Here is a 13862-nt window from a genome sequence, read left to right as displayed (position 1 = left end):
GCGCCCAGGGTGCCCCGCGCCGGCGCGCGTGCGCGGCGGGGGTGGGAGCGCGGCCTCGGCAGCACGTGGGGAACGGGAGAGGTACGGGAGAGATGGGAGAGGGATAAGGGAGAGGGCTAGGTACGGGACAGGGACAGGGAACAGGGCAGAGAGTGGGACAGGATCGGGATAGGACAGGAGAGGGATATGGGCGGGATAAGGACGGTGTGGGCATAGGGGCAGGCACGGGATGGGGATTAGGATAGGTACGGGGTAGGGAGGGCAAGGGCCTAGGGACGGATCGGGACAGGACTAGGCACAGGGCCAGGGCCAGGGCTGGGGCCGGGCGGTGCCGGGTGCGGGTCCCCGCGGGGCGGGGGCGGGCCGGGCGGTCCCTCCGGCGCAGCCCCGGGGCGGGGCGGGGCGGGCGGTGCCGCCCTCCGCGGCCGGGCCCTGACCCTACGGCCGTGTCCTGGCCCGTGGCGTTTGTCGCGGGTGTCTCCTTGGCCGCGGGGGCGGTGCCGGGCCGGTGCCGCCCGGCGCTGACGGTGTTGCTGTGGCAGAGCCGGGCCCGCGGAGCCCCCGGCGCCGGGAGGGGATGCGAGCATGGCCATGGCCCAGGCGGGGGCCGCGGCCGCGGCTGCCACGGGGCTCCTCGTCTTCCTGCTGTACTCCGCCATCCACAGGGTCGAGGAGGGACACCTGGCCGTGTACTACAGGTACGGTGCCCCCGGGAGCCTTCCCGGAGCTGGGATTCATCCCCGGGCCCAGGGATTGCTCTATCCTGCACTTCCCTCCGGTTTTTTCCTCCTGGATGTGCAGCCCCTGTTATTTCTGGTCCCTTCCGCCCGCGCTGGTGAGTCCCAGACACGCTGGCCCCGTGCAGAACTCTCTTGTCTTTGGGTCTCTGAACCCTCAGCTGCTTTTCCTCCCTCTCCTTCCTCCCTGCCCGTTTCACAGACTGGATTTCAGAGCTCAGAGGACCATAGCTCTTGTTCCATCGTGCCTTCTCACATCTGTTGATCTCTCCCTGTGCCAGCAAGAGCCATCACCTTTGTCCCAAACTGTTACTCAGCCAGAGCTCCCGCTGTGGCGGTGCTTTGGAATGTTTTCCCTGCCCTTCCCACTCACCACCGTGGGCTGTTTCCCTTTAGTTACAAGCGTGTTGAGCATGAGAACCTGGGGGATTTTTCTTTGTGCTTTGGGCAAGGGGCTGTGCCGAAATCCAAACTGGCAGCATCGCATCTACGGCTGGATTTTTCCATGGTTACCAGCGAACTATTTAGGGAGGAGAAATCTGCCTTCTTGCAGCTCTGTGTGGTGTTGCAATGCTGGGAGGGTTTAGCAATAGCTGCCTTCTCCAAGAGCTAATGGCTCACAGGCCCCAAGCAAAGTTGCAGCAGGCAAGGATCAGGTGCACTCAGCCCTTCTGTTGGGGAATTGCTGGCAAGTGTGGGGCTCTGATGCAATCCTCAGTCCCCCAGCTGTGACCCCCGGCAGTTTGAACTGTCCCTGTGTGCCCTCAAGGCCAGCCCCTGCTGTTTCCCCCCTCCTGAGCCTTTCCCTGTTTTCCTCCCTCTCTGCAGGGGCGGTGCGCTGCTGACCAGCCCAAGCGGGCCTGGCTACCACATCATGCTCCCCTTCATCACCACCTTCAAATCCGTGCAGGTCAGTGCCCTCTCTCTCCCCTGGGAGAGGCTGAGGGGGAGCAGCTCTGGGGAGGGTGGCCCTGCTGTTTGCAGAGGGGCTCTGGGATGTGCAGCTCCTGGGAATCCCCACGTTCCTTCTGCGTTTGGTGCCAGCAGACAGCCGGGGTTTGTCCTGTTGGAAAGCCCTCCCCAGCACGTGTGTGTGTGGCTGGGACTGGCAGTGTCCTGCTCGGGGAGGACAGTCCATGTTTGTGGCTGTCCCTGTTCCTCAGGAGCACCCCATGCCTGAGCGTGCCCCGAGCAGGGAAACAGGCACAGCTGCCTGTGCATCCCCCAAAAGGCAGGTGAGGAGAAGCTTTGCCTTCTGCCCACACCTGCAGGCATCACAGGGGAGGCAAAGGACACGTTTTTGGCTCTGTGTTCCCGCTGTGAGAGCCTGGCACAGCAGGACCTTCCCGGAGGAGGGAGCGGCGTGTGAGCGCTGGCTGTGTTTGTGTTGCAGACCACACTGCAGACTGATGAAGTGAAGAATGTGCCTTGTGGGACAAGGTAGGGCTTCCATTTGTGTTCCTTCTAGATGCATGCTGTGGGGTCATTTGCTGGGACACGGGGCCGGGAGGTGAAGGCAGCTACCATGAAACCAATCCCCAACGTCACACGTATTTCCCACTGTAACAGCAGGAGGCTCAGGAGGGAACACTCTGGCTCTTGCTGGAGTTGCTGTTCAGACAGCATTTGCATTTATTGTGGTGTTACCTTGAGTTTTTCTGGGTTTCTCCCCTCGGTTGCTCTGACAGCCCATTGCTTGTGCTTTGCTCTGCCCTCACTGGTTCTCTCCACCCTGAGTCCTGTGGCTGATACAAGTGCTGGCCCCAGTGGTGGGCAGAAGTAAACAGTGAGTGAGAATCCTCCTGATGGGAGGAAGTTCATTTCCAAATGAAATTCCTGCTGCATAATTAGGCTGATTCTTCTGTCAGCTCAGAGCTGCTTAGTTGTAACAAGCAGAAGGAGAGGGCTGGTTGACTTGGGTTACAGATCCTGTTGTGTTGGTTCATCCACAAGTTAAAGTGATGACTCTACAGGATAAAAAAACCCTGGTGATTCTCCTTGTCTTTTACATTCAGGGTCCTCTACAGAATTTCTGGTTAGAAAAACAAATCAGTGTGACTGAAGTGACGACACGTGGTGACCACGTTGAAATTAAAAGTTCAATGTTGGTGGCAACATTAATAAACCAGAGTTAATTTTGATCAGGTTTAACCCATATTAACTTTCTTGGAGTTATTCAGCTTAAGACATCACATGGGGTTAAATATTAACATAAAGGTCTCATGGTTTTAGTTTTAGATCTCAAAGCTTTTTCAGGAATATCTGTAAATAACGTTATTGTTCAGTCTTGCAGCTTTCATGGAATCCCAGAATGGTTTGGGTTGGAAGGGACCTCAAAGCCCATCCAGTGCCAGCCCTGCCATGGGCAGGGACACCTCCCACTGTCCCAGGCTGCTCCAAGCCCCAATGTCCAGCCTGGCCTTGGGCACTGCCAGGGATCCAGGGGCAGCCCCAGCTGCTCTGGGCACCCTGTGCCAGGGCCTGCCCACCCTCCCAGGGAACAATTCCTTCCATATATTTCACCTAAATTTCTCCTATGTCAGTCTGAACCCATTCCCCCTTGTCCTGTCACTGCAGAGCCTTGTCTAGAGTCCCTTTAGAGTGAGGTAAACACAGTCTTTAGGCCAAGCAAAAGGTCCCTGCCAGCCTCAGCCATTCTGTGCTTCTTTGATTTAGGAGCTAAAAATGAAATTCCCGTTGAATTTCATCTTTGTGGGGTTCCGTTGTGCAATGCAGGTGGTTGGGAAGGTACAGGCAGTAAAAATGGGCTTTAAACCACCAAACAGCTGGTGAAAGCAGTTCTTAGTTAATAATTGAATACACTGCTGACCAAAGGTCCCAGTAGGCCTGTCCATTTTTAGGGTGTTGCTGCAGGAGCCTCCTGGTTTGCTGCATTTGGGATCCAAAGTCTGCGGGTGCTCGATGCCAGAGCTTTGCATCCACATTTCCATAGTGAAACACTAGCTCATAAATAACAAATGGAACACACCTGGAGTGGCACTGTCCCAGTTCAAAGTCTGTTACCAGAACAGGTCCTGAACAGTTTAAGGTTTTGTATTTACATATTAAACCATGGGATTTTAAAGGCTGGGTTTCTCTTCTGCCATTTTTCTATTCCCGTTCCCTGTATCCTTATCTGTATCAGGAAGCTTCTGAGTGTCTGCGTGGCTGTCCCATCCCCAGTTTTTGCCTTACCTGTCCTGTTTGTACCTGGCAGCATTAAGTGAACACATTAAATAGAGATTTTAAATCCTGAGTTAGGTCTTGAATTGTCTGAGGCTCTCCAGGATCTTCCTGTCCGTGTCCATCTTCTGTGGCGTTCTCTGGATGCTGTCTCCTTGTCCTGTCAGGTCAGGCAGCACTGCTGCCCGATGGTGCTTAAACCTCTTCCAGGTGCACGTGGCCAATGTGTTGATGCTCCTTTTAGACTTCCTATGGACTTCTCCTTGTTCCTCTCTCCCTGAACGCTTTGGGGTCTGAGTGGCACCTGTTTCCTCAAAGCCATTGCATGACCAGCAGGACTGATAAAATTCACTTATCCCCCACCACACTGGGCCATAATAATGGAATAACAGTGGATAATATCCGAGTTAGTGTCCCACACTGGCTGAGATCCTCGGCAGCGTTGTTGTGGAAGGTGGTGCTGCAGTCAGACGGTCCTCACTGGCCTGAGGTGCCATTCCAGAGCCTTTCCTGCCTGGGAGGTGATACGGGGCTGTGGATGAGTCCTGATAGGATCCAGGGTGTTGCAGACCCTCTCCTTTTCTTTCTGACATCCCTTTAAAATCGAAATGCCAAATTTGCAGGAGACGAGGTCCTTCCATCACCGGTGTTTATAGCTCACAGTTGTTGTGAAGCAGGTTTGGAGCAAGCACAGGCTGGGCTTGGAGGCCTTTTCCAAAAGAGCACAGGCACAGGCAAGTTCAGGTTGTTTTTCTGCAGACTTGGCTTTCAGCTGCCAGAAACCAAGATCCGCAAAAAAAGAAATGGAGTTTGTCGTGGGGGATATGTTTGAGTTAAAACATCCCGGAGACTGAGTTTGGGAATGTGGGAGTTTCACTGCCAGGAATGAGCTGTCTCTAAACAGCTCCTGCTAAAGCTTCTGGTCTGTCATATGCCTTTGTCCCAAGGACAATATCACAAGAGTATTCTGCTTTGAAATCATGCTCTCAAGAGACTTAGAGCTGTTGAAAGTTACGGGTTTTTTCCTTCACTGTAGAGTTTGTCCTCTCTGGTGTTACAGGTACCCAGGGCTGGGCATGACTTTCTCAGAGCCACACCAGTAAGAGCAGAGGCCAGGGGCAAGCCTGAGCTCTGAGTGCCCCTTTTCCCTGCCAGTCTGGCAGCACGCCATCCCCTGGGGAGAGGATTGCCTGCAGGCTCCCTCTGCTGGGGTGCTTCTGGTGTTCCTGGAGAGCCCTGGGCACCTGGATTGAAGTCTGCCGAGTGCTTTGTTCCTTCCATTCTAGTGGGCCTTGCCGAGCTCCTGCTGGAGCTAGTGACTGTGTGACTTAAACTAAGGGCTCTTTCTATGGAACATGTGTTTGCTGCCTAGGAGAGCTGAGGTGTGTCTGCATTTGGTGTCTGCTCTGCTGCTGGCAGGTGTCACCTGCTGCCCTCGTTGCCTTCCTCTCTGCTTTCCTGCTGCTTGCAGCTACATTCCTGTTCAGGAACATCTTCCTTTGGCTGCTCGAGCAGGAGATCACAGAGGGAAAGGAAAGTGCTTTGCAGGCTTGCTGGAGCACGCTTGTGATTTATGCAGAGAGAGGGACTGGGGTTCACTGCCATCTCATTGCAAAATGCTCAGAATATGGTAAAAGAGGGATAAAGATGCCTTTGCTTTCAATATGTAAACTGTTAACAGCTGCAGCGGTGACTGGTGAACTCTCTTTTCCCTTGCAGTGGGGGCGTTATGATCTACATTGACCGAATAGAAGTTGTGAACAAGCTGGCCCCATATGCAGGTATTTCCCGTCCTGGTTCAACCAGCAGAGCTGTGATTGTCTTCACTCCTCCTGTGGCAGCTCTCTCTTGGTTTGCAGGACTTCCCTTTTCCATGTCTGGAAAGCTTCCTTGTCTGTTTCCATTCCTTGTTACCCTTACGGCTCCCAGTCCTGTAGCATTGATCCCAGGGGCTTCCAGCTCGGCCCCTGAGAAAACTACAGAGACAAAACCCATGTAGGAGCCTCTTACCTTCTTATTTCAGCGAGCCAAAGACACAGACAGCTTGTTTTGTGCAGCTGCACAGCTTCATGCAAAGTGCCAGCATTGCTGAGGCACTGCAGGGTGAATCCCTGTTGTAATTCATGAGTCCATACTCATGGAAAGGTTTTGTGTGGAAGGGACCTTCAGGACCATCTCGTTCCACTCTGTGCCATGGGTAGGGACACCTTCCACTATCCCAGGTTGTTCCAAGCCCAGTCGTCCAGCCTGGCCTTGGGATGGAGATGGACATCTGCCAGGGATGGGGCAGCCACAGCTTCTCAGGGCAGCCTGTGCCAGGGCCTCCCCACCCTCACAGCCAACAATTTCTTCCATATATCTCACCTAAATTTCCCCTCTGGCACTGTGAACCCATTCCCTGTGTCCTGGCCCTCCAGTTCCTGCTGCAGGGTCCCTCTCCAGTTTCCCTGTATCCCTTCAGACCCTGGAAGGAGCTGTGAGCTCTCCACACAACCTTCTCCTCTCCTGGCTGAGCAGCCCCAGCTCTCCCAGCCTGGCTCCAGAGGGGAGGTGCTCCAGTCCCCTCAGCAACTCAGCGGCCTCCTCTGGACCTGCTCCAACAGTTCCACGTCCTTCTTGTGCTGGAGGCACCAGAACTGTGCACAGAATTCCAGGTGGGGTCTCAGCAGGAGCAGAGGGAGAATCCCCTCCCCTTACCGGCTGGCTGTGCTCCTTTTGATGCAGGATCTGATTGGCTTAAATAGTGGGAATGATCCTTGTTTTCACTTCCCAGCAGTTCCTGTTCCTGTGCGTGCAGTCCTGGTGAGGCTTTGCTGTTTCATCTGTTTATGCAGATGATAGAACAGGACCAGGCAGTGCATCTTGCCATGGCTGCTCCTGGAAGCTGTGTAATCCCAGCAGCCCTAGCGGGTGTGCGGCAGGCCTCTCCCTGCCAGCTGGGCAGGGCAGTGTGGCTTTGACTACCCAACTCCTGAAGACCCCTGTCCCAGTGCTGCACTCCTTCCCTGGCGTGGTGGCACGTGTCTGTGGTGACCTGTGGTGATTCTGTCCCTCCCCCAGTGTACGACATCGTGCGGAACTACACCGCAGACTACGACAAGACCTTGATCTTCAACAAAATCCACCACGAGCTGAACCAGTTCTGCAGCGCCCATACCCTGCAGGAAGTGTACATCGAGCTCTTTGGTAAGTGGATGGCAGCTGGGTGATCCCAGCTGGGATCCCCCTGGAATCTCATCCCTGTGCTGCTCTGGAATATGTTACAGCTGGCCCCTGGGAGCAAACTGCCCCTGTGCTGGAGCTGCAGTCTAGAATCCAGTTCCTTTTCCATCCATGTGCCACTTCCCCTGTAACTTTAGTGACTCAGGTGCCTTTGTCTTTCCCCATCTGCATGTGAGAATTTGGTTTCAGTCTTTTCCCACTGATTCTGGATGCACAAAGCAGCCACTCTGCTCTTGTGTGTGCAGTGATGCCCGTGGCCTTCACTATGACAGTGGATTTGTCTTGTTCTACTTCTGCCTGTAGGCCCCTGCTCTGTTCCTGAATTCACTTCTGTACTTTCACAGCTCCCTCCTGGCTGTCTTTTAACAAGTGAGAGCTGGAAGGTTTTTGGCAGGGAGGTGGAGTGCTTCAAGAATTAGCACAGGTCATATTCTCCTTGGTGAACCTGTGTCCCAAAGACAGAACAGGTTGTGTTCCTTCTTGAGTGGCTGAGCAGGGGAAAAGCGGCTTATGGAAGATAAAAGGTTGTCAGAATTTTAATACTAAGGTACTCCAAGTCTGAGTGCTGAGAAGGGATAGACTTCTACCACAGGCTCTGGGCATTCTGTCCTGCTGAGGTGCTGCAGGCCATTTGCACTTAGCTGAGATAACACAAATTGATCAATAGCTGAACTTCCCTAGTCACTAGCAAGTGACTCTCCTTTTGGGAATGTTTTTCAGGGGACATAGGAAGGGAATCAATGTACTGAGTGGTCTCAGGAAGCATCTTTATCTTACACCGTAGAGTTACCTGCCCTTCAAGGCCAGCTCTCTGCCACACAAGCTGTGGGAGAAAGGATGAGAAGCTAAATGGTCTCTCTTTTGTCCTCCAAACACAGATCAGATAGATGAGAACTTGAAGTTGGCCCTGCAGAAAGACCTCAATGTCATGGCACCAGGTCTCACTATCCAGGTGGGTTGTGGCCTTTCAATAAAGAGATTTAAAAAGGTGGAGAAGGACTTTTTGCCAAACAAAGCCTGCAGTGACAGGACGAGGAATGACAGTTTTAAACTGAAAGGGGAATGTTTTATGCTGAGGGTGGGCAGGCCCTGGCACAGGGTGCCCAGAGCAGCTGTGGCTGCCCCTGGATCCCTGGCAGTGTCCAAGGCCGGGTTGGACGGGGCTTGGAGCCACCTCCCATGGTGGGAGTGGGTTGGAATGGATGGCAGGAAATAGGAATGTAGGACACCTCTGGTCAGCAGTGCTGGTGCTCAGCAGTGTTCCACAGGAGGATTAGGCACTGCTGTCCACAGCACTGCAGCTGGTTTTGCAGAGACATGTCTTGGTTATGCAGCTTGCATCAAAATGTTTCATTCAAAATGTGCTCCCTTTTTCTCCTTCCCAGGCTGTGCGTGTTACAAAACCCAAAATTCCAGAGGCCATCCGAAGAAACTTTGAGCTAATGTGAGTAGCTGGACATAATATTGCATTAATTAGTTTTGAGGGTCCTGCACAGGCACAGTGCTGTTGGAAAGCTCTGCCCTGGAGAGGTGAGCTCCAGGCAGTGTGTGCTTGGCCAGGTGCACTTGTGCCTTCTGGTTTCCATTTCCATACTGAAATCAGGGCTCAGGGGTCTTGGTGTGTTGCCCATAAGCTCCCCTCCAGGATCTCTGGGATGCCTTTGGGCAGAAGGAGATGCTGTTGGATCTCCCTTCACCTTTGGCTGAGCAAGCCCAGCTCCCAGCCCCCATTGCCCTGCTCCCAGCCCCCATTGCCCTGCTCCTCGTCCTGAGGGCCTCAGACTGGGCTTGCATCCAGCTGTGGCCTCAGCAGTGCCGGATGGAGAGGGGGTGATCCCTTCCTCTGGCCTGTGCACGCACTCAAACAGCTGCAGACAGAGCCGGTCCCTGCGGCTGGGAGCTGGCAGCTGGCTGGCCTCTTGTCCCCATGGCCTCTCCTGGCATGCAGAGCTGCTCCTCATTCCCTTTGCCCAGGATAATGCTTCTCCCCTTGCAGGGAGGCTGAGAAGACCAAGCTGCTGATTGCAGCCCAGAGGCAGAAGGTGGTGGAGAAGGAGGCGGAGACGGACCGGAAGAAAGCGCTCATTGGTAACGTCACCAACTAATGTCGCAGGCTGAGCCTCCATTCCTGCATTCCCTGCTGAGCTGGGGCAGGACATTGTCTTCTATCACTGACAGCTCCCTGAGGGAGGCACAGCCAGGCTGTGCAAGCAGTTGTTTTGAACATCTGAGTGAAAATCCCTCAGCAGCAGAGCAGGGAGCACCTCTGTCCTGCAGTGGAAGAGGAAATCACTCTGCTGGAAGAACTGCTTGGGCTTGGAGCTCCATGTCCCTGTGCCAGAGGGATCACATTTGTAAATGGGCTGTCAGCTCTGCAGCCATCAGCACTGCGTTTCTTCCTGTTACTGAGCTGCTCGGAGTACAGACTGGCACTGAGTGGGAAGGGAGGGAGCAGGGAACCAGCTCCTGGTGTGGCAGATCCTGCAGCCAGGTGCTGGTGCTCAAGCCCTGGGGAGCAACTTTACCAGCTGGGCCGTTGTGATTGCAGAGGCAGAGAAGGCTGCACAGGTGGCCAGGATTCACTACCAGCAGAAGATCATGGAGAAGGAAACAGAGAAGCGGATTTCTGAGATTGAAGGTAACCACGCTGCTGGGGCGGTCTGCCAGCTGGGGGTGGTGGCAGGTAGGGGAACCTCAGACCTGCACAAGTCATCAGGGGAGCTGCAGAGGTGCAAGGTTGGGCACTGGGGGCTTTCCTGCCCTGTGCATGGAACTCTCCAGGAAGCTGCAGGGCAGGCACGGGGCCAGCCAGGCTGTCACGGGCACTCCTGGGTCAGCTGGTCCCCACGGGATGAGGGCTCAGGTGCTCAGTGTGATGGGACCAGTCATTTCCTAATGCTTTCTTTCCTGTCCCTCCTCTGCTGCTGTGTCAGATGCTGCATTCCTGGCAAGGGAGAAGGCAAAAGCTGATGCAGAGTACTACGCTGCTCGGAAGCTGGCTGACTCCAACAAGGTGAGCGCTGGGAGGCTGGTCGCTCACTCTTTTCCTCCGTGAAAAGCTGATTTAACAGCCCACACCCCAGGAGGCAGCTGCCTGACATGAAACCTAACACTGCAGGGCCCAGAAAGTTGTCTCTTAGAGTCTCTGGTTTCTGTTTTTCGTAGCTGAAGCTGACCCCTGAGTATCTGGAGCTGATGAAGTACCAGGCAATCGCTGCCAACAGCAAGCTGTACTTTGGCGACCGCATCCCTGGCGTGTTCCTGGACTCCTGTGCCTTCCAGCAGGCCAGCCTGAGGACTGCCCACGAAACCAGCCTTCCTGCACAGGAGGCCCTGGAGACCTGTGGAGAAAGCCCCCTCAGAGGCGAGGAGAGAGCTGGCTGAGGGAGGCAGAAGGGAACCCGGTGTAGCTCAGCAGCGAGCCCGGCTGTGCCCGGGGACGAGGCCCTGTGCCGGAGGGGCGGATGCAGCACATGCCTGGACATCTTGTGTATAGGTGCCACTTGGGGTGATTTTCTTCTAGCAACAGATTGCAAGGGCTCTGCCTCTTCCGTTTCTCCCCCTGTTAAGTTGGTGCTTCCGAAGGAGGGATAATCCTGTACTAACATACCTATACTGGAATATTAAACGACAGACAGCAGGAAAGCCTCCCGGGGTAGGTGCAGTTATTTAGCAGGCATTACTCTGGAGGAAGGAGATGTGGCTTTGAGTGCTGTGTTGCTGCACACTGGTCATTGCTCAGTGCTCCTGGCTGAGGCTGAGTGAAGAGGTTCCCCTTGTCCTGCCACTGAAGCTTCGCTTGGTGAAGGTTTCTGCTGACGCTGTCTCGCTCTCCTCAAGGACTCCGGTGGAGTGGGCTCTCCTTGGCCAGCGTGTTCCTGCTCAGAGCGAGGAGTGCTTTGGTGTGGAATAGGTTATTGGAGTAGGATCTGCATAGCCATAATATTCCTGTAGACAGCAGCACTAGATAAGGATTTGGAGGAAGCGATCTCTGAAGGGATTGTGCAACCCCCCTCTCCAAGCAAGAGCCTCGCACAGGCTGCCTGGGACTGACTGTGGTGTTCCCACTGGGTGGCTGAGTCTCATTGCCTCCTAAACCAGATTTCAGGAGCACCTCGGAGCAGCTGGTTGGGAACAGCCTGGCAAGTCTTTGCTCAGATTCCAGCCTCCCTGTAAGTCATTCACCAGAGAAAGGGGGCTGAATTTCCACTGCTCTGCCATGCTGGCAAAGTGAAGGGGAAGAGAAGAGTGAAAGGACCCTACTGTGCAGCAGATCAGATGTCTGACACTTCAGCTGCAAAGTAGGCGAGGCATCGTTGCTCCTCCGTGCAAAATCCGCTGCTCCAGCAAGCGGGACCTGCTTTGTATGTCCTTGAGCAGCCGTGGCAAGGAGCGTGTCCCTGCTCCTCTCGTGCCTGGCCAGGCTGGCTGGCAGGCGGATCTTCTGTCCCGATCTGCGTTGTGATACATCCGACCCTGCTCCTGGTGTGCCGTGGCACGGTGAGGGGGAGATGTGCTTGGGGAGGGCCAATCTGCTGGGACAACCTGCTTTCCACTTTTCCTCCTTCCTACCCTCTGCCTGCAAGGATGTGCTTGCTCCTAGGACCTGCTCCTCCTCGTGGTCTGTGAGGATCCGGGCTGCGACGGCTGGGGGAGCAGCTGGCAAGAGCTGGAATGCGGTTCTCCAGCTGGGAGCACCCCAGCTGCTGCATGTTCAGAGACCTGCTCTGCTCTGCCAGCCAGGTCACCTTTGCATCCTTCCTGCTGTCCTGTCCCCTCGGAGCAGCCGTGCCACCCTTGGAGGGTGGTGGCATTCCAGGCACTCGGCCCACTGAGATCTTCTGTGCCTGGCACCATCTGCAGCCTCACGGCAAGGGGAGGGATGTGTTCAGCTCCTGCCACTCAGATAGGTTCAACCCAAAACAGCTTCTCCTGTGCTTGTGATGTCCCCAGAGGAGGTGTGTGGGCTCGGGCTCTGCAGTGCCGCGTCCCCACCCCGTGTGGCTGGGCTCCAGGGAGGGCACTGTCCCTCCACAAGGAAGTTCAGTGACACACGGTGCCTGCTGCTGTCTCTGCTCCTGCCCTGGCTGCCTCTCCTCCATCTCTGGGGCAGAGCAGGGTTGTGTTGGCCCTGCCCCTCCTGCAGGGTGTAAGACGTAACTGTGGGACTTTGCAGCAGTTTTGGGTGGTCTTTCTTGTCCTCCATCTGCCTGCGAATTCCCAAGGCTCAGTTGATGCTCTGCTCCAGCATACCAGCTCCTCTTCCAACCCAGCCCTGGCAGGAGCCGGGTCCAGGGCACCAGGGCAGAGAGGGGGTGGCAGTGTGTTTTGTAGTGTTTGAAATGTCTCCTGGAAATGCTGCTTGGCTTGTAGAGTGCCCTTTTTCCTGTGGGATGGGCTTTGAGGAAGCAGTGGAGTCTCATCTCTGCCCTGCCACGCGGCCTCTCCTCACCCCGGCAGCACCTGCTTTGGTTGGATTTTGGGATGAGGACAGGCTTTATAGGCTAGAAGCACTGCTGGAGGGAATGCTGGCAGGGATGTAGTCCCTGTGATTTTCTTCGTGTGTTACTGGGGTTGGACAGATGCACTGGGCATCAGGAATGGCTGGGATGGACAGGGTAGGTTCTGCCAGCCTGGAAGTGACAAGGGCACCAGGGGAACTGCTGGGAGCAATGACCAGCCAGGTCACACCTCTCCTGCAGTGACCAGAGCAAGATGTCCATGCAGGGAGCAGGAAAGCCTTCCAAGCCAGTGCAGGAGGAGCCACTTCCCTTTGGATCCGAGCCTTGCTGTGCCTCCCTGCGCCGTCCGGGCGGGTGCATGGCTTTGCCTTAAGTGGCTGTCACTGGCTCAGTGTCCCTCCGTATGCATCAGCCACCTCCCCGTGTGGTCTGAGGGCCCCCCGGGGCTGCTCCCACGGTCCCAGGTCCTGCAGCAGCATGTGTGATGCTCAGTGCCTTCTGCAGCAGCCTCCCCCACCCTCCCTGCTTCCCCAGCCGCTGCCGCAGCAACCCCAGAGTGTGCAGGAGGGGATGGCCACGGCTGTGGCACCCTGGCGGGGGCTGTGCTGCCCTCTGAGCCCCAGCTGTGAGCAGGGACACGGCTGCAGCCAGGATTTTGGGATTGAACTGGCTTTTCTCTCCGCTCCCACAGCCTGTGTGGGGCTGTGACTAGGGGGGTCTGCCCCTGGATCTGCATCTCCTTAAGGAAACACGATACATATGGTCAGGTTTACATTCACAGTGTTAAGTTCTTTTGATAAAGCAGAATAAAATTATTTTGTTAACATTTTTTGGATGGTTTTATGTGTCCTAGGGCTGGTGGCACACGAAGTGGGGGACCCCTGTACCTCTCACCGTGCAGCAGCACTCTGTGGTGTGGATGTTCTCTCAGCTGCAGCGACTGCCACCCTGGGAGCCCCCTGGGCTCAAAGCAGGCCCCAGCCAGGATGGTGCTGAGCATGAGGGGCCTCCCTGCAGCGCCTTGCAGCCCCTGGGGCAGCCTGGCTCTTCGTGGCTGGCAAAATGTACTGCAGTTTAGCTCCCGTGGCTCTGGCACTGGATTGGGGAGCTCAGCTCCAAGCCTCTTCCCCCTTCCCTGCTCCCCGCACAGCTCCCTGCCTGCTGCCACCCTGCTGTCCCCTCCTGCCCAGACATATCCCATGACACTTCTAGCTTCAGTCTTTATTGGTATAAAAGCCTTAAACCTAAATTATATAAA

General features: G+C 55.4%; 1 protein-coding gene across 1 annotated transcript; it reads left to right on the top strand.

Annotated features, from left to right (window-relative positions):
- The first annotated feature begins 6 nt into the window (after positions 1–6).
- On the top strand, positions 7–13430 carry ERLIN1 (ER lipid raft associated 1). Its single transcript, XM_048311054.1, has 12 exons — positions 7–81; positions 543–698; positions 1566–1647; positions 2131–2177; positions 5640–5701; positions 6981–7106; positions 8021–8094; positions 8528–8586; positions 9139–9230; positions 9691–9780; positions 10076–10155; positions 10308–13430. Exons 2-12 carry the CDS (start codon positions 586–588, stop codon positions 10524–10526), a joined length of 1044 nt encoding a protein of 347 aa, XP_048167011.1. The 5' UTR covers positions 7–81; positions 543–585; the 3' UTR covers positions 10527–13430.
- Positions 13431–13862: the final 432 nt, after the last annotated feature.

Source organism: Corvus hawaiiensis, chromosome 8 (genome assembly GCF_020740725.1).
Source record: "Corvus hawaiiensis isolate bCorHaw1 chromosome 8, bCorHaw1.pri.cur, whole genome shotgun sequence".
In the NCBI taxonomy this organism is placed as follows: Eukaryota; Metazoa; Chordata; class Aves; order Passeriformes; family Corvidae; genus Corvus; species Corvus hawaiiensis.
This window is presented reverse-complemented; position numbering and strand designations above follow the sequence as displayed.

What these genes read in the sequence shown, in the direction of transcription:
- ERLIN1 (XM_048311054.1), top strand. Translation starts at nt 586, where the DNA reads ATGGCCATGGCCCAGGCGGGGGCCGCGGCCGCGGCTGCCACGGGGCTC. An exon ending in CACCAGGTCTCACTATCCAG is followed by an intron (nt 8,095 to 8,527) that starts GTGGGTTGTGGC and finishes TCTCCTTCCCAG; the next exon opens with GCTGTGCGTGTTACAAAACC. An exon ending in AGCTGGCTGACTCCAACAAG is followed by an intron (nt 10,156 to 10,307) that starts GTGAGCGCTGGG and finishes TGTTTTTCGTAG; the next exon opens with CTGAAGCTGACCCCTGAGTA.